At 44.2% G+C, this 19,593-nt stretch overlaps 1 protein-coding gene across 15 annotated transcripts in view; it reads left to right on the top strand.

Moving 5' to 3' along the window:
* The window catches only part of DOCK9 (dedicator of cytokinesis 9), a 332,962-nt gene that overhangs the window by 104,576 nt on the left and 208,793 nt on the right, over positions 1–19,593 (top strand). For 4 of the 15 annotated variants that reach the window (XM_042979636.1, XM_042979630.1, XM_007098400.3 and 1 more), the window contains exon 1: positions 2,878–3,138. The exons of the other annotated variants lie outside the window; for them this stretch is intronic. In XM_042979636.1, the coding sequence (XP_042835570.1) occupies positions 3,013–3,138 (126 nt within the window). In that variant the 5' untranslated portion in view covers positions 2,878–3,012. Of the gene's footprint in view, positions 1–2,877; positions 3,139–19,593 lie in introns of those variants that run through there. 15 annotated transcript variants of the gene reach the window in all.

The raw sequence follows: 19,593 nt of genomic DNA, 5'->3' as shown, positions 1-19,593 counted from the left end.
AATTGATTTTAAATTGAAGCACTTTGTAATGTATTGTCACAATATGGTTGGTGAAACTGTCATTTTAGATCACATAGCCAAAGCCCTGAATTTAAGATGAAGGCTAATTTCTTCAGCTGGGAATAACAACAATAACAGTAATTACCATTAAATGAATACCTCCTATGTACCTGGCACTGTGCTATGCCATTTTTACCTTTTTACCTCTTCACTACATTACCTTGATGGGACTAAACCCAGATGCTGCCTTTATCTTTAATTGCTGATCAGTAGCTTTTCCATATTTTGCTTTTTAACAGTTGGCATAATTGGAATAGACAATTGGTTCATAGTATCTTGGTTAAGAGTGTGTACACTGGATCCATATTGTCCCCATTCACTGTAGCACCTTCTGCACATGTGGAACCCCTCTGTACATCAGTTTCTGCATCTGTAAAATAGGGATAATCATGTTACCTGCCTGGTTGTTACAAAGATTACTTAAATTATCCATGCTGGACACTTGTAGTGTTCATACAACAAACAACCGTTTAAGTTCATATTTATTACTTACAGAATGTCAGAGTATTTTTTTTTTTAATGTTTATTCATTTTTGAGAGAGGGAGGGAGAAGACAGAACACGTGTGCTCACATCAGTGGGGGTGGGGCAGGGACAAGAGGATCCAAAGCAGGCTCCAGGCCCTGTGCTGTCAGCACAGGGCCCGATGCGGGGCTGGAACTCATGATCTGTGAGATCATGACCTGAGTTGAAGTCGGACATTCAACCCACTGAGCCACCCAGACACCCAGAATGTCAGAGTATTTTAACTAAATACACAGGGTAGCATTTCTCTCAAAGTCCTGATCTGCCAGTGAATTAAGGAAGATGGGGAATTGAGGAAGAATTGGGTTATTTACAACTTCTCAAGCGAATTCAAAAAGTTGCTCAAGTTGTTGGTTATGCTGTACTTAACTGAGACTCCGTGGCTTCAGACTTTCTTGCCTCTTCTGATTTATAGGACATTTATAAGTTTTTATTTAACTGCTACTTTAATTCTGTATTTATGTAACTGAAGCTCTGTGTTTTGGGGTTTGTTTGTTTTTTTTGTCCTCTTGTAACTTTATGAAGATAGAGTTTTAAAATTCATATATCATATTATTTTCGAACCTAGATTTGGCAAGTGGGTGTATATTTACCCTGAAAGATGAGCCAAGGTTGAGAAATGGAGTAGTTAAAAAAATTATTGTAGGGGAGCCTGGGTGGCTCAGTCAGTTGAGTGTTCAACTCTTGATTTTGGTTCGGGTCACAATATCAGGGTCGTGAGATTGTGCCCCAAGTTGGGCTCTGCGCTGAGCATGAAGCCTGTTTGGGATTCTCTGTCTCTCTCTCTCTTTCTCTCTCTCTCTCTCTCTTCCTCTCCCTCCCTCCCTCTGCCCCTCTCCCCTACCCATGCTCTCTCTCTAAAATAAAATATAAAAAAAAAATAATTGTAGAAACTTAATTTTTTAATGGACTAGTTGAACCCTTGTGACTGATTACACAATTAATGTTCACACTCAGGATTCCTGGTGTTTGAGTGATATAGACTGGAGTGGCTCGGCAGGCCATGGTGGGAAAAAAAGAGGACACGGGGGCGTAGAGCACCGTCTTGGCTCTGGTGATGCCCCTCTGAGCCCTTCCTGCCTCAAATACTTTGCCTGGAAAGCGGGAGCCTTGTACCTGTATCTTTTATGATAGTTTATGCATTTCCTTGGGTAATATACCTTATGGCACCTATTTTTGCTAAATAACACTTAGTTCCATTGTTTACTTATTATTACTACTACTTTTATTATCTACTGTTACTAAATCCTCTGATTTCAAGGAAATAAGCAGAGTAACTAACTGGGAGAAGTTTTGCAGGATCCCAAGATGTGCAGATTAGTATCAATCCCATTTTAACGCTCATTTTCCGTGTAATTTTTAAATAAATTCCTTAAGACTTCTGTTTTAGTTTTTCCTTTAGATTTTTAAATGATTAAAAACTTATTCCACTAATAATGTGAAGAAATAGCAGGCTTTGGGAAAACACATTTTGGGTGCTATCACCGTTGAAGCATGGGATGGTGACCCAGCTACTCTCCTGTGCTTTTGTGTAACTCTGTATTAATTATATTAATCTGTCATATATGATGTGTATTCACCTTGCCTTCCCAACTAGTTCTGACTTTTCTTGAAGGGAGAGACCCTGCCTTATATTTTTACTGTGATCCTCTCAGTTTCCAATCCTGGGCTCATTACCCATGCACCTGTTGATTTAAAGTAATATTCTGTTTAAGAAAAGCATTTACCATGATAATGTAGCGTCCCATGAAACTGTTTGATGACCTCGTCTTTGTGGCATAAAATAGATAAATTAAGTTTCACGTGCTGAGGTCTATCTTGCGGGGGAAACTCTTTCCGTACACCTGCACACCTACACATGCAGGTTATGGGAACCCCTCACTCTTTGCCCTTCCCTGTTTTGGTCATCAGCCAAGCATTTGGTGTTTAGCCCTAACCGTGGAGGAAAGCATCCAGAAACGACAGGAATTTTAGAACGCCCAGACAACCTAGCTGTGTCTTCAACTCCAGGAGCTTCAGATTTGAAGTAATCATGAAAGAGTCTAACTGTGACTTATTTTCTTTTAAACACTGCACTGTTTTGATTCGGCTCCATGTGGCCCACGCCGTGCGGAACCGACACAATGAGGCCGGTCTTTATCAGAGAGGCAGCACACTGTGTGTTGTACAGTTCGGGTTTGTTTTCCTGCGGCCGGCGTGTGGGAACCTCCCATTTTCTGAGCAGTAGTAACAGCCCTGGGGGCCGGCCCTCGCTGGCCTGCCCTCCTACCCCCGCGGGCCCTGCCGACCCAGCCAGCCGGCTGACCACTGCGCTCGGGAAGCCAGCTTCCTTTCCTTCCTCGGGCCGGTGGCATGCGTGTGCCTCGCACTGCCAGGGACTCGCAGCTGTCCCTGTTGCAGACTGTCTGATTTGCGTTTCCAGCCGAGAATGCAGGCTGATAAATGCAGGACAAGCAGTCGAAGCGTCAAAAAGGAGCTGGTGATTGAATCCCCCCTGCAGCGCAAGGATGCGGCTCCCGGGGAAGTGGAAGCGGAGAGCCCAGGGCCAGTGCTGGTGAGAGGGGTCGTCTGTTGTCTTCTCCACCGGGTGCTTTTCCCGTGGGTGCGCACCCACTGCCTTCTGGCACTCTGGTTTTAAAACTTGCTCTGTTCTGCCTGTCTCTTGCGAACTCTCTCCTTCCTTCTGCAGATTCACTTTGGTTGCACTTTGATTTTTCTTTGGGAGGAAAGATAATGTTGACATTTTCTGGGCGAATGTGGTTTCCAGGAGGCTGCTTTGTATAGAACAACTTTGTATTGTTCAAAATTATGTCCCACCTAGCAGCAGCGTGGCCAAACATAAACCCAGGGAGGCGCATTGCAAATGCTTTCCACAGGGTTGGCAAAGAAGTCCTTTGCAAGATGAAAACGTGTTTACATTTATATATTTATATGGTTGTGAAAATTAAGATGACATGGGGGTGGTGGTTTAAGGAACATAATGAAGTCACATGCGTTCTCAGTCACGCATTTTAATAGGGTAGCCTTGAACAAAGTAAGAAATAACCTAAACTTTGAACCAATTGCTGGAAAAGTTTCTGTTCCCTTCTTATCATTAGCTAAACTCCGGGTAGTTGGGATAAATTCAAAGCGCTCTGGGTAGACTGTGTAAGGCAGGAATGTGAAAAATGGTTGTGTTGTTATCATCAATGAGTAGGCTGTGCTCCCTCTCGGAATTTCTTTAGTACAATAAAGGCACATAATTTTTTAAGCAAACTGCAAAAAACCACCAGCATGCACTGCAGAGGGACAATTGAGCCTTTCAAATGACCTGTTAAAGGGATTGTTAAACAAGTACTTAGTGATTTTATATAGTGATTTTTTTTTTTTAACAGAGGTTCGATTGCTATAGTTAATTAACTTAATTTTCAATTAGTGTCTTTAGTAATCTGAACTTAACCTTCCCTGTAATGGGTTGGATTTGAATTAAATTGTTTTCTTCGGTGACCTGTGAGGCTGCCTTATACTGTTTGGCTTTGAAAATTATACTGCTAACTATGAACTGAGAAAGTCAGTAGATATGATGAGCTTTTTCACTGTAGATTTTCATCCGAGGGATTTAGTTTTCTTCCCCCTGGTATATTGTTTAGAGATGTTACTCATTATCTTGGATTTCTTTCTGCCAGCACAATAGTTCATTTATCTATTGAGCAGCTCGAGCCCCTTCCATGCTGGATATATTTAACTGGTTAAAGCTCCTAGCTGATGTAGCTTATGATTTCTTGGAGGAAGTGGTGTGGTTTAGGTTCCCTTGTGAATATTCTTAAAAGTCTTTTGTCAGTGTTTCTCCAGATGTGTGGAAATATTTATCCAGAGGCTTAAATACACTACAGAAAGACGCTGTGTGATTTTTTTTTTTTTTTTAATCAGACAAGTGATTTTTAAAATATTTCCTTCTCGGATCACCTGGCTGGCTCAGTGGAAAGAGTATGTGGCTCTTTTTTTTTTTTTTTTTTTTTAATGTTTATTTATTTTTAGAAGGGGACTGAGGGGCAGAGAGAGAGGGAGACACAGAATCTGAAGCAGGCTCCAGGCTCTGAGCTGTCGGCCCAGAGCCTGACATGGCGCTTGGACTCTTTAACTGAGAGATCATGACCTGAGCCGAAGTTGGATGCTTAACCGACTGAGCCACCCGGAGTCCTGAGCATGTGGCTCTTGATCTTGGCATCCTGAGTGGGTACCCTACGGTGGGCGTAGGGATTACTTAATAAAAAACTTCCTTCTCTTTCTAGCCCAGTTACTTGTTTATGTCAATCTCACCCCAGGCAGTTACACTGGGAGTTTTTTTTCCACTGTAAAGGGTGTGCAGGCTGCTCCTGGTGGGCCCAGAAGCTGCTGGCAGCATGGGGAGCTTGGGCTCTGTGCACTTGCAGAGAGATGTGAGGGAAAGGTGAAGGCAACAGTGATACAACAAGGAACTGTTTCTTATCTGATAGTGTTTTTTTTCTCTTCTTCCACTGCGTGAGTAGGATAAAAAGAGCTAACATCGGATAAGAGAGGCAAGGATATTTAAGCCTTTGCCCAGGGCAGATCTTCTTACTTGTGATTATCGCTGCTCACTGCAAATGAAAATTCAATAAACTGCTTGGAATACAGCCTTTTTTCAAGATGCTTTTTAAAAAGTATGCCAGCACAGTCATGAGATCTATTTGTTGTAGCGCTGTTGTTCTGCATTATTATGTTAGTAGCCCACGTACTTGGTGAGAATGCATTTGTAACATTTGAATGTAAGTAACTTACTTTATCCCAGGCAAAGCATTTTGAAATCAACTTTTGCCGATTTTAGTTATGTACGAATCAGTCCTTGGGGAAAATGTTACCTAATTTAGAAGGCACAAAATCAATTAATGCATGTAATAAGAAATATAGTGTAGAAATAGGGAAAAACAAAGTGCCCTTACCTTTACTCCAAAAGTGCCCCAAATTAATTATTTGGTTTATACACTTTCTTTTTCGTTTTGTCTATTTTTTTAGTAATCTTTACACCCAACATGGGGCTTGAACTCACGACCCTGAGATCGAGTATCACATGCTCTACTGACTGAGCCAGCCAGGTGCCCCTGGTGTATATACTTTCAGACTTTCTCCTGTGTGTATAAAAATATAACATTGTGGTATGTGTGTTTGGAAAATGTACTATACTATAGATTTCTGCATTAATATTCTCCCAGAACATATCAAAAACACATTTGTCACCATCTATAGATTTATGTCATTATTAATGGCTGTATGGTACTCAGTTCTATAGCAGTATCATAATTTGATGGTTATTTGTTTCCAATTCTTTGCAATTAGTACAAGGTACAGTCATTGAAAAATGACTTTGCGGGCTGACTATAAATATGTCTTACAGTATTTGTTCTGTAAAACTTCTATCAGAAGTGTCCTTTTGCTGCTTTTCTTTGGCAATAATGTTTGTTTCTCCTCTGCCAGGGCAGCAGTTAAGGGCTCCCTTAGTAGTGTCGCTGCTTGTTCGGTGCTAGGTAAAGCCGGTGCTTCTTAGAGAAGCATTGGACGTTATGAAGTTTCCGAGGCTGCAAGGTTCAACTTCCAGACACCTTCATAAGTGGGCCTCGTCCCCTCATTGGGACAGTAAGCGGGGGAGGCAGCGCCTGGTGAAACTTCTCCACGCCTGAGCAGGCTCACTGCCAACCCCATTGGAAAATGACTTCGTGGGCTGTGTGAATGGCTAACAGGGGAGCAATCAGGATGTTCTTGACGTCGGCAGGTTAGTTACCCTGCTTCCATTTGAATACGTATTTTTGCCCACCCACCCCCTCCCAACTCTAAATTCCTGGAACTAATTTATTCTCATTGTTACTGCTCAGTAATTTAGAGGAACAGGATGTGGCATCAGAGTCAGAAGAAGTGGCCGGGGTATGTCGTTTGTGGTGCCCTTTTGCTGGGTTACTTTCGAGAGGCGTCGGAGGACTGCAGCACAGGTCTTATTTGGGGACTTGGGGAGGTTGAAAGATGTGAAGATGAAGAAGAGCTGAATTTTCATGTGTTAGCCATACTCATGAAGTATTTTCTGAAACATGTCTTCTTAGAGACAGCTTTTCTCTGTGTTATTTTTTCTGGGCTCTTCAGGTATTCAAAACCCAGCCTGAGTTCTCACTTCTGATACCTGAATAAACACATGATTAGCTGACTGCTTGAGAAACCCTGAGGGCAGGAGGCCCAGCTTCTGGCTGGATGAGTAGGTGTATTGCCTGGGAAAACCTTCTCTCTCCCTGAAGTTCTGTTTACTCTAGAAATAGCCAAAGGAGTGAATTAAGACACAGACCCCGGGGGGTGGGGGGGCGCCTGGGTGGCCCAGTCGGTTGAGCTACCAACTTCGGCTCAGGGCATGATCTCACAGGTTTGTGAGTTCTCGGCTCAGGGCATGATCTCACGGGTTTGTGAGTTCGAGCCTCGCGTCGGGCTCTGTGCTGACAGCTCAGAGCCTGGATCCTGCTTCGGATTGTGTCATCTTCTCTCTCTGCCCCTCCCCCGCTCAGGCTCTCTCTTTGTCTCAGAAATAAATAAACATTAAAAAAAAATTAAAAAAAAAAAAAAGACACAGACACTGAAGTTGAAGGTTATGGGCCATGATCATGTTGTTGTACAGATCCTATAAAACTTCAGATGGCTGTGACTGAGTTAATTCAATTATGCTTATAAAGTCCTTCGGCCCTATAGGCATCTTTAGAAATGATTAATGATATTAATTACATTGGTGATACTTTGTAAGTAGTTTTTTTGTTTTTAAAATACTGAGTGCTGAAGGAAAGAAGTTCCTGTACGCTTTGTGTAGTGAGGTATTCCCGGGTGACGAAATCAGAAACGTTCACTTATTCAGAGCCATAAGCCTTCACTACGCTTGTTGGTTTTCCCCTTGATTTGTTTATTCATTTTTTTATTCAGCCCACATTTACAAGCCCTACGATGTGCCAGACTTACACTTACCAGCAGCCTTCCTTTCGCCAAGAGGCAAGGTCTGGCTAATGAGGGGCTTTCACCTGGTATTTATTAGGCACAGTGAGTGCTAATCTCACCCATCCTTTTCCACTTAGGCAGACAGCACTTAAATCATCATCAGCTCCAGGAAGGACATGTCCTTGAATTTTTAGCGTCCAAAGCAGGCCTAGCCCCGTTTTACAGAAGGCATAGGGGCCCCTGACCGTTCAGGTGAACAGTTAGCATGAATGAGGCCCCGAAGATGCCACATGTTTTGTGGTGCCGTAGGGGAAGGAATCTTTGGAACGTGCATGCTTAGAAAGGGCTGGGGTGAATTGACTAACCTTGCAGGCATGGAAAACTGTCACAGAGAAGGGGCTTTTAAAACCGTGTCACTATCCATTACAGCACAGCCACTCTTACTTTCTGAGATTCTTGCTTATCTAGAACACACAAAACCACCCTGCTTCTTATGTTGTTCGTCAACATGGAGGCAGAGTGGCCAATCACTGGTTTTTTTATGACAAGGTAGTACCAATTGCTTTCTTCTGTTTTTTGTAGTAATAACAAAAATATTTATATAGTGCTCTGCTCTGTGCCAGGCATGGTTTTAAGCCTGTTAAACAGATTATTTCAATTCTCACAATTCTAGGAGGCAAGTACTATTATTGTGGGGTTTTTTGCCTTTTTTTTTTTTTTTTTTTTACACAAATGAGGACACCAAGCACAGAGAGGTTGGGTAACTTGGTAAAAGTTACGTCTATGTCTTTACTAAGCGGCAGAGCCAGGGTTTTTGGCTTTCAGTCAGGTTTTTCAAAATTCACACCGGGACACTGACATACAATTCATTAACAAAAATGAACATATTTACTTAAGCTTAGCATTGGTATAAAGATGAAAAACAAAGGTTCAAAAACTCCTTGCCCTTAAAAAATTTAAAAATCTTTAGAGAAATAAGAACTTACAAGTGACAGAACAACAGTGGTTGAGTGGTGCAGACGAAGAGAAGGATGGCTGTGCCCAAAGGAGCTGGAAACATGAACAAAATAGGATTAACTGGTATTGGGAGTCCCTCTTATTTTGGGTGCCACGTTTTATCACCTTCCCAGAAAGTTATATAGAAATTTCGATTAGTCGAATACCTAAGAGTCTGGAGACATCTTATTTCCTTACAGCATGATCCCGTGTAACCCTGAAATGCTTATTCCCTACCAGTAAGATGGGCACTATGGTCCCTGTAGTGTTTAGAGGAGGCTGCTCTTTGCCCTGTGTGCTGACAGGTAATGGCTAAATACAAGGCAGCTGGACTTAGTCACAGGTAGCAGGTGGCATGGGTGGCCTAACAGAAGGCACTGTGGAGGCCAGAGACATATTTTTCCCTGCTGATCATCATGCTTGCCTCCCCATCCCCTGCCCGACCTGGCTTTCATAGTTTTCTCCTCTGTAGAATGAGAAACATGTAGCCGATAATCTCATATTTGTCTTCTGGGGCTAAAACTCCAGGGTTCCAGGTTATTAGCTTTGATCTCAGAATAACCTGTGACGGAGTCAGGTCAAGACCTGGAGTTTTAGTTTCAAGTTCTACGTTTAGTTTATTCAAAACCGGTTGGACTGTGAGTTATAGGAGCTGCATAACAGGGGATATTGGATTGCTACCCAACATAATGAGTGAGACAAGTGAAATGGAAAGAAAGAAGAGTGACCGTGGAATTTGGAGTTGTTAGCAGGGAGAACTATGCAGGAGATTCACAAAGGCCCGACAGGCCTACAGATGACATATTACTGTGAGTATAATTTTAGAACCAAGAAAGCTTGGAAATTACAGTTCTGAAATATCTCTGTAATGTGATATAGCTAGTCCCAAGTGTCTCTTAGAGTAACATTTTGAGGCTTTAGAAGTTTTTAGTGCTCACTTTCCACACGAGTATGTGCCACTTACCATTGGATCTCTGAGGGTTTTGCCAGGTTCCCTGGGAGGAGCCGGGCCCCAGTTCTGTTTTGGGATCTCCTTGCTATGGAGAACTGTCCCTACCAAGGGAGAAGCAGAAGTGACTGGTGCAAAGAGCCCTGAACTCAGTCATGAGACCTGGGTCCTGTGTTGTTTAAACCTACTTGACATTTCTAAATCAAGATTGCGTTTCTATCAGATGGAGATAGTAGTAGTGACTGCCCTCCAGACGGCTCATCTCCAAAGGTTGTCTAGACTGCCCTGGTCACCTTACCACGTTCAGTCTTCCCTTGCTCTGAGCCGTGCTCCAACATGCTGCCAGACTGCGCTTTCCAAAACACAGATAAACTCCTTTGCTAACTTTCCTTTGCACAGAAGGCAAAGCATGGCTTCTCTGATTCTTGGCGGCCAGCCCCGAACTTGCTTGCTGGCCTCCTCTTCCGCACCTTCCAAAATGCATCCTGACGAGGCTCTGTGTTCTCTCATTGAGGGCGCTTTTATACCTGGCATGCTTCACTGCCAGAGAATTCCTGTGTGCCCTTCGAGTCCTGACTCCCAAGCCAGCTCCTCCAAGAAGCCTTTTGAAACCGTCTCTGCACTTTCTCCCACAGGCCGTGTGCTCCTGGGGCCCATCATGGCCTTGTTATTCTGGCATGTTTAATTATTATACGGCTTTGCTGTACTGTAGCTCAGGCTTATACTCCAGCCTCCCTCACATGGCAGGCGGGGTGGGGGGGGGTTCTATGCCCGGTGGCACCCGTGAGTGGTTTTGCTTTCTTTATATTCCATCTCTGACATAGTATCAATAACGCCCCCACCCCATCCTTTTTTCTTTTTTTGGCACCGTCCTGGTCATTCTTTGGGGAATGTAGTAGCAAAGAATGGGTTGCGGAAAGGGCCCTCCGGGAGAGACTGGATCTGGGGATTCTTCTTCAGTCTCCCAGCCCCCAACCCCCTCAAAGGTGTAGCCCCCAGTATCCAAATGAGTTGAATGAATTTCCAACAGTAAAAAGGGACACATGCTCGACTAAATGTGATGCGGGTACTATTCCCTGAAACACTCCAGTTCTTCTGTTATTATTAATCTAAACTGTTAGCTAACATTTTATGTGAGTACTTACTTGAGGACAGAAGGGCAAACTTAGGTGAACAAAGTCAAACCCCTTTCTCTTTGGAAAAAACTCATTGTGGGACCTTTTTACCGGCATCCAGTAAATTGACTTTATGTGGAAAAGGTAGTGGAGACGCTGTAAGATGTAGGGCAAGGAAGATACCTCATTCTGGGGGAGAAACGGAAGAGAGGTGGAGGCTGTTAGCAGCCCTGAACAATGCAGGCCTCCTCCTTTATTAACCAGGACTAGACCTGACTGTTTTGTCCCTAGTGCGGTATGGTAGTTTTTCCAAAATATGTCTTGTTCCCCACTCCCCCCACAAAGTAACAGTTTTAAAAAGCGGTTTGTCCTTTGTTTTGCCTCGAAGTTTTAAAAATTACCGGTATCTTAAAGTTTCCTACAGTCTATAGTAGTACTGTTTAATAGAAATACAATTTGAGCTACATATGTAATTAAAAATTTTTTGGAAGCCAAATTAAAATAAAAAGAAGTGGGTGTGATTAATTTTAACAATGTAATTAATTATAACCCATTATTGTGGAAATATTATCAGTTTAGCATTTGATCTTTATAGAGATATAAGGCATTGTATATTCTTTTATTCCTTCCAAATCTTTGAAATTTTATGCCTATAGCATTTCTGAATTCAGAATGGCCACATGTGGCTAGTGACTACTAGGCACTGTATTGAACAGTGCAGGTCTATAGACTTACATATTCCAAAACTTATACACGTCAAACCAGAAAGTTGTCATTTGAGTGGGGTGAGCCATTGGATGGGGTACCATATTTATGAATCTGTGGAGGAAAAATGACTATTTAAGTGTAAAGTTGGGCTTTCCTTATAAAGATAATCCTTGAACTAGTTATTGGTAAAGTATAAATACCATTTATATGCTTATAAATGACATTAATATATGCCCCAGCATTCAAACCTGGTTCTTCTGGAGGATTTAGTATTTTGCAGTGTGATTTTTAATGTTCTTGAGGCTGAAAATGAGTATCTTTCATGGAAAGGACTCTTTCTGTGTCTTGTATCTCTCCCTTGGCGAGATCACGGAGCCTGGGCAGTTCAATGGGGTTTACATTTCTAGATGTCAGAGATGGTCAGAAAGCCTCAGGCATCTGCCTCCCTGGAGGTGTGGTGGCTGAGGCAGCACAGGGGGGAGCGGTGCTATGAAGTTCTCATACAAAGGGAAGTGGAGACACTGGGGAAGCATTTCCGGTTCTAGAACTCTGACATTCCATCGTGCTTGTTGCAGGTGGGTCATGGGAAAGGTCCTGGGCTTGGAGCCAGGAGATCCAAGGGGCACCATCTGTGTGACCTTCACTAGTTGATGTAACCCCTCTGAGCTGCAGTTTCCTCATCTGTGAAGTGGCGATGATACATACAATTTGGGAGGAGGTTTAGTGAGATAAGGACACACATATGTTGCAGCCACTAAAATCCTCTTGTGTGTGAATGACACAACTTTGTATGATTCCCCACGACCACCATTTCATTCATGCTCTGAAGAGGCGCTATGTATTGAAATCCTTTAGTAACCCTGTGATGATGGTAGAGAACTTGTTACTTTTTCCATTTTCCATTGTAGATAGGGAGATTTAGCAACTTGCCCCAAGGCCACATAGCCAGTAAGCAGTGGAGCTAGGGTTTCTTGAAAATACTTTTTTGTTTGATGTTTATTTATTTATTTTGAGAGAGAGAGGGAGAATGTGTGTGTGTGCGTGCATGCATGTGCACAAGCAGGGGAGAGGCAGAGAGAGAGAGAGAGGGAGAGAGAGAATCCCAAGGAGGCCCAATCTGTCAGCACAGAGCCCAACATGGGGCTTGATCTTACAAACCATTAGGTCATGATCTGAGCTGAAATCAAGAGTCACTTAACCCACTGAGCCACCCAAATGTCCTGAAAATACTTTTTAATGTGAAATTCTCAAACATACACAAAAGCAAACTAGTAAAGGGTTTCTCAAACTAGGATGAGCATTAGAATCACCTGGGGGCTTTGTTAAAACCCAGATTGCTGGGCTCTACCCCCAAAATTTCTGGTTCAGGAAGTTTGGGGTGAATTTGCATTTCAAATGAGTTCCAGATATTACTGAAGCTGCTGGTCTGGGACTCACCTTGAGAACCATTGGACTGCTAGAATGCACTCCCTTCTGCCTGGCACTCCCTCCACCAATGGATCCTAACTCTCCACACCTGCCTTTAGCAGGTCTCTGAACAGCCTTGCTGGTGATGAGGTCTACAGAAACTCTTCTGAGAACCAAATACGTGTTATGAATGTTCCATCCCTTGCTCCCAGTATCGTCAAATAAGTAGCTTAAAGTTGTTTTGAAATCTGACTGTATTGGGCCTTTAGAGCCTTTTAGCTTACTTACTTGACCTGTTCATTTCAGAGTTCCAAAAACAGCTTTTGTTGACATAAGCAAGTATTAAGAATTTCAAGCAAAATGCTAGAAAGGAGGGAAATTATTGGCCGGAAAAGACTCTGTAGTTCAGGTTTCCGATAGAATTATTTATACAATTACCATGGTGCCTCTTTTTCTTTTTTTGCTTTCGTTATTGCTTTTAACTTGTGCAAAAATGGCAGGCAGAATTTGCGGCTGAGACGGATGTGTGCGTGAGAGACACATGCTGAGCTCCCCCCGCCGGCTATCAGTCTCTCTTCTCCGTACACTCTTCTCTGCCTCCCTTAGCCCATGCCCCACGTCAGGGTAGAATCTTCTCTGCCTCTCTTAGCCCATGCCCCACGTCAGGGTAGAAAGCCCTAGGTACTGTCTTTGCAAGGATGAGATCCCAATGCCACTTGCTCTCCTCTTGGGTGCCTGGTGGGCACTGAGCAGAGGAGTCCCCGCCATCCCTGTCTGGCCCATCCTTCATTAGCATTCTCCGCACACCCCAACTGAGCACAGCTGACTGAGTGCAGGCAGCTCTGTGGGTCTTCATTAATTGCTATTATCTTTATTACCTCAATTTGCATCATTATGTTTCTCTTATCCCATTTTCTAGATGTTACTGATTTGACAGTTTGCACTGAGTCTTTTAATTCTGTTTATTTTAGTAATAGGATAATAATTTTTGGAAAACCACAGTTATTTATAAACCTGACAAATACAAAAGCCAGACTCTTCCTTCCATCAGACTGATGTTGAGTGTCCAAGTTTTGCTAATGCTGACATGCCTAATTAAATGAAATCTTCATTCAGTGACAATGTCTCTCATTTGAGTGCTTTTTTTAGTGCCGTGTGAAAAGGGAACTCAACATCTTATCAGTGTTTATAATATAAAAAAACTGTATTCACAAGTGTGTCATTCTTGCTGTAATTCTGCTCTCAGGATTACACCACACTTAAGCGTGAGAAATATATTTAGATGTCTGCGACTTTGGTGTCTGTGATGCATTCTTCTAAACATTTGCCAGTTAATTAACTGTGTGGGAATGCTCAGGTTTGAGCTTGCTTGTCAGTCCGAGCTTAGATGAGGTTCTCTTTCTCCTCCAGTGTTTTATATCGTGTGCTTGTGCATGTTGTTAGTGAAAGTGCAAAAAAATCAGAATGAAGAGGCCGAGGGGAAGAGCATGGACCAGGGGTCAGGACCTGGGATCCAGACCCAGCCTCACCAGCAACTCCTCCTGGGCCCCAGGACAGTCATGGAACCCCCACGCTTCTGGGTGTCCCTATCTGTAAGACGAGAGGCTTAGACCAGATATTCTCAGGTTCTGATGTTTGCACATTGTGGTTCCAATGTTACCGAACCTCCTGCTCCTTTTAAACAAGCTTGTGCTTCTAAGCCGCTGCTGAGACCATTGTTCCTGCACACACTGATGAACATGTATTACTGAAGGGGAATGTGATGATATTTGGATTGTCATGATCTCCTCTAAGTTTATATGTCCTGGGTTGAGGGAAGGAAGAGCATGTCTATGACAACACAATGGGAGGTCGCTTTCCAGGGCTGGAGGATGGTAGGGGACCTAGTGCTGTGCCCGCTCAGCACCCTTCCTCATGCACCAGTTTCCTTTCTTAGGGCCCTTCTCCTTGTGGCCCACCTGCCACTGTGGCCTCGTCTTCCAGTGCAGGCTGCAGTTCAGGGACATGTGGACACCCCAGGCGAGCCAATCACTGGTTTGGCCTCAAACAGACGCTATTCAAATTGTGTACTATTTTAGGGAGACTGAGGGCCACTCGGGGCAGATGTGGGGCAGGGACTGCTGCGCAGGGCTGTTCCGCTCTGACTCCAGCATTGGCCACCTAGTCAGAGAAACCAGGCTTCTACAGTTAAGCATCCAAGGCTTCTCAGCCTCGTCCGTTGCAGAGTCCCAGTGCTCACTTCTGGGTACCTTATTCGTGTGCTCTGGGCAGCCACACAGAGTACCCTTTCAGAAAGGAGTTCTCATAAATGTAGGATTTCCAGTGATGGTGTAGCACCCCTAGGGACTGGTGCCCCAGGGCCTCGACCTGCCACCCTGGCCCCTTTGTGCACCTCTGCCCCAGGTATCCTGAATTGCTTGCTGCTTCCAGAAATCACTGTGTTCAGAGGAGGATTTATCCTGCAGCTAAGAAAGCTTCAGTTTCAAGATCCCTTCCAAGGCCCTGGGAGGGCCTCCTGCAACTTTATATTCATAATTTTGATTTTTTTCAACCCCTTCTTCCCCCAAATATGCAAATTTCAGGCCCCACAAAATGTGGTTCTATTTGGGAGCATTGGTGTCTTCATTTTCTCTCCAAGGAATCCCCAGTCCACCCTGAATCCTGGCTGACTCGTTCTTTTCCTAGACTTGACTCTAATAGCCTCCTCTAAGAAGCACCCCACATTGTCAGGTTCCTTCACTCAACCAACATGTGTTTATTGGGTGCCTACCCCATGCCAGGTCCTGTTCTAGGCGTTGGGGAGAGCAGTAAATAAAATGGAAATCTTTGCCTCTGTGGAGCTTATACTGTAACTAGGGGGGAGCAGGTTCATTCTAGGGGGTCAGACGCCTTTCCTAGGTTCCCATTGCTGTCCGTCATTCTGCTCCCGTCGTTCACACGTCTATCTCCCCTCTGGATTGTGAGCTCTCTGGGGTGGGGGCCACGTCCCCGCTATCTTGGTGTCCTGAAGACCCAGGCACAGTGCATCTGGACAGGCTCAGTATAAGTCTGTAGAGAGAAGGAACATATAACCGCTAACAATATTTGCATGTGAGGAAGGGAGGCAGCCGCTAATTTCCTGTGCCCACCCCTAATTATAGGATAATGAGGATTCTTCCTTCAAATTTAACCACTTTGTGCAGTTCCTGGCAGGAGTAGGTATGTAGTGAGAGTCGTGTGCAGGACAGGAGTTCAAGAGGTCTCGCTGGGCCACACTGGTTAACTTCTGGCTTCAGAAGCCCCTTCTGTTTTATTGCAAGCTGCACTGTCTTCCCCCCTTCCCCCACCCCCCAGCAACAGTGCCGGGGGCCTATTGGCAATGTTGAGAAGTGCACCATTTTGAAAATGGACTAAAAGTTCTGTGAAGAATTTTTATCTCAGCCTATCAAGCAGCTTTTATAGCCATGCAGATAAATCAAGGAAGTTTTAAATTCTTTATAAGCAGAAACAATGAATTTCTCATTTCTTAAAATAGAATGCTCCAAGAGTTGCTCCAAGAGTTGTTTCCTTAGTTTGCTATTTCAAGAAGTGGTATTCGGGGTTTCAGCCTGTGTTAACATTTAATTACCAGAGACTCAAAGTCAAGAAATGACTAGAAAGTTTGCAGGAAGCTGTCATGGCAGAGAGAAAAGCAATGAAATCAGTAAGCCTTCCTGCTTAGCTCTTCCCATGGTTTTCGAGGCTTCATACATGTTTGGCTAAAACTGAACTCATTTGTGGGCCTATGCTCTCCAGTTATGCTGGATTCCAGAGGAATCTCATTTTCCTGGCACTGGGAAGATTCCCTAGCTTCTGTTTGCCTGCAGATCTGGAATTTCAATTTGCATGGATATTGGGCAGCCAGACCCATGGCAACAAATGCTAGAGGAGGAAGGAGTGAGGTGGGAGAGCCTTGAAGGGGAAGTTAATGGGGAGGGCGCTGAGGGTCATGCCTTTTGGCACCTGTGACAGCCACGTGATCACTGGGGGGTTCATCATGCTGTCCCAGGTTCAACCAGTAGAGGGGACTGATGGGGCCTTGGTGTCAGGGGCTAATCTGTGCCCGGGTTGTTCCTTATGGTGCAGCCCATTCTTCCCACCGTCTTGCTCACGTGGCCCTGACCTCAGGTCTTGCCTGCAGATCTCCTGCAAGGAAGCCAAGATATATGAAGGGTTTTTTGGCAAGGAAGCCAAGGTTTTGATTCATGTTATGAAAATGTCTGTGGGCCCTGGGCCTCTCAGACTCCCCAGTAGGGTCGGCCTCCATTTTTCTCCCCTGAAGTGCCGCATAACTGCTTGCCCCTCTCGCCTCCTCTGGGACCTTCAGTCCCACTGTTCTTGTGGGGCTGCCCTGGTGGCAGTGGGTCTGAATTGCTCCTGTATACACTCTGACCCCCCCAACTGTTGTTCTTCTCGGTCCTGCCTGACACAGACTGCATCAATACTCAGTTCAGTTTTTAATGTAAGCATCTATTTATGTTTATTTTGGGCCCAGTCCCTGAATTCCAGTGTCATCTCTATTATTATACAGTTTCCTCTGTTGGGCCTTTTGTTTTTCTTTCTTTGTGAATGTCCCTGCCATTGTTGTCTGTTTTATTTCATATGTTCTTGGAGAGGACAGGAAAGTTTTTGTAAACAGATTGGTAAAACTGAACGTACGCCGAACATTCACCACTGTCCTTTTTTTTTTTTTTTATCACTGTCATGTAAGCAACACATTTAATAATAATGAAGTTGATGATAATGGCGGTACTAACAACAGCTACATTTATCGTGTGCTTACAGTTTGCCAGGCTCTTTCAATCATTTCACATGCATGCACTCAGTGGAGTCCGATAATGGCCCCACACAACCACACAGCTCAGCTTTCTAACCACTGTGCGGTACTTTCTTCGATGTGATTCACATCTGTGTGCTATCTTTGGCCCTATCAGAGCAGATCCAAGTTTTGTGAGTAATGAAGCTTAGAATATGGAGGGCCTTGGGGCTCCTGGGTGCCTCCGTCAGTTGAGCGTCTGACTCTTGGTTTCAGCTCAGGTCATAATCTCATGGTTCGTGGGTTCGAGCCCCGCGTCAGGCTCTGTGCTGACAGTGTGGTGCCTGCTTGGGATTTCTCTCTTCCTCTCTCTTTCTGCGCCTCCCTGGCTTGCTCGCTCCCTCCCTCTCTCTTTCTCGCAAAATAAATAAATAAATAAACATTAAAAAAATTAAAAAAAAAAAAGAATATGGGGGCCTCGTCTAAACAAAGAATTTAAAATTATAAATACAAACTGAGGCCTGGAAGTTAATATTCCTTTAGAATGTGGAAAGTAATTACAAATTACAAATTTCAAAAAGCTAACCGAAATGATAAACATGAGAAATACAGGAGAACGACACATTTTTATCAACAAATCTCCTCAGTAATACTTTCTTCCCTATGTTTTTTTGGTTTCATGCTGTTATCACCTCTTCATATGTTCATGGTTTGGTTTTATCACTTTGTATTGCACAGATAGGTCATTTAGTCTTTCCTATAGCATTAGTCAACATTTGTATTTAACTAATTATAGTTTAGGGATGTTTCTTCTAGCTTTCCAACCTTTGGCAATGTCATATAAATTTTTAGGATTGAAAAAAAAACCCCCTCTGTTTGGTTTCTTTTCATATATGAGCTGAATAATTTGGGGGCATCCTTGACGACTAACCTCAGATTATCTTCCAAGTAGTTCTGGGGCCGAACTCCTTGAGATATACCTATATTGCAACGCGGCCCCTCCTGCTGCACCTGTGTGTCATGAGTCATGACATTGGGTGGACCTACACAGCGGGCAGGGTCCTGTGGGTCTTCCTAGTTAAGCCAAGATGCCGAGTGACAACTGAACTTTACACAGCTATGGGGCCTGAAGAGGGGTCCGTGCAAGCGAGGGGCGCTAAGCTTTGTTAGCGCGCAGTCCGTCTGTATGTCTCTGGGTGCTGGGCTAGATGCTAAAGGGTGCAGAGGTAAGGAGACCCAGCTGTCCCAAGGCACTAATAGTCAAGGAGGTAAGATGTTCATAGGTCATTTCAGTCCCAGGCTGAATGAACCACACTCTAGGACTGCTACTCACTAGGCATGCTGCTGTCCGAGCAGGGCAAGGCTACCTTTGATGGGTTGAGAGAGGTGAGCTCCAGGTACAGGGCCAAGTACCAAGTGCCCTGGGGCTAGAGCTACTGTGCTTTCACTCCTTTGGCGAATTTGTCTAGGTGAGATTTGTTTTTTTAGAGGAAGGATTCTGCTAGAATAGAACATTTGTTGACCGCAGCCTGCAGGGCTGTAGGCCTGTGACAGGTGCAGAGGTGCGAGCGAGTGACAGGAGCAGTCTTGTGTCAGAAGCAGAGCCGCATCGCGTCTGTCCTGGGCCTGGGGGTTAGTGACCTGGCCGGACCCCGCACCGCTGCCTCGATAGGAGAGCTGTGTTGCCCATTAAGCAGTTCGGGTCTTTGCGCCATCCATGACCATTGGTTGATTCAGGTAATCTGGGCCCAGAATCTTGCTTTTTGACAGTAGAAAATCAACAACCTGGCTCTTGTAGCTATGTCACTGGGGGAATGATTAAACTTCAAGTGTGTTGACGGCTTTGAAGCCAGGGACGTGTATGTGCCAGGTCTACATGAAGCCTCTTTCTGCTAACCCGGGAGTGGGGTAGTGGCAGTCTGGTAGTTGGTTAATTTCATTTTGCTGTCAGTGTGACGTTCCTGTGACCAGTCATGCTGCAGCCCAGTCAGTTTCCTACCCTAGTGGGCTGTCCCCCACTCATGTGACCACTTGGAAAAGCTTAGTGGAGCTAAAGAACAGTGAACAGCTGTAAGCAGTGAATCATCAGTTTAAAGAAGAGTA

The sequence above is a fragment of the Panthera tigris genome, chromosome A1 (assembly GCF_018350195.1).
Source record: "Panthera tigris isolate Pti1 chromosome A1, P.tigris_Pti1_mat1.1, whole genome shotgun sequence".
Lineage (NCBI taxonomy): Eukaryota > Metazoa > Chordata > Mammalia > Carnivora > Felidae > Panthera > Panthera tigris.
This window is presented reverse-complemented; position numbering and strand designations above follow the sequence as displayed.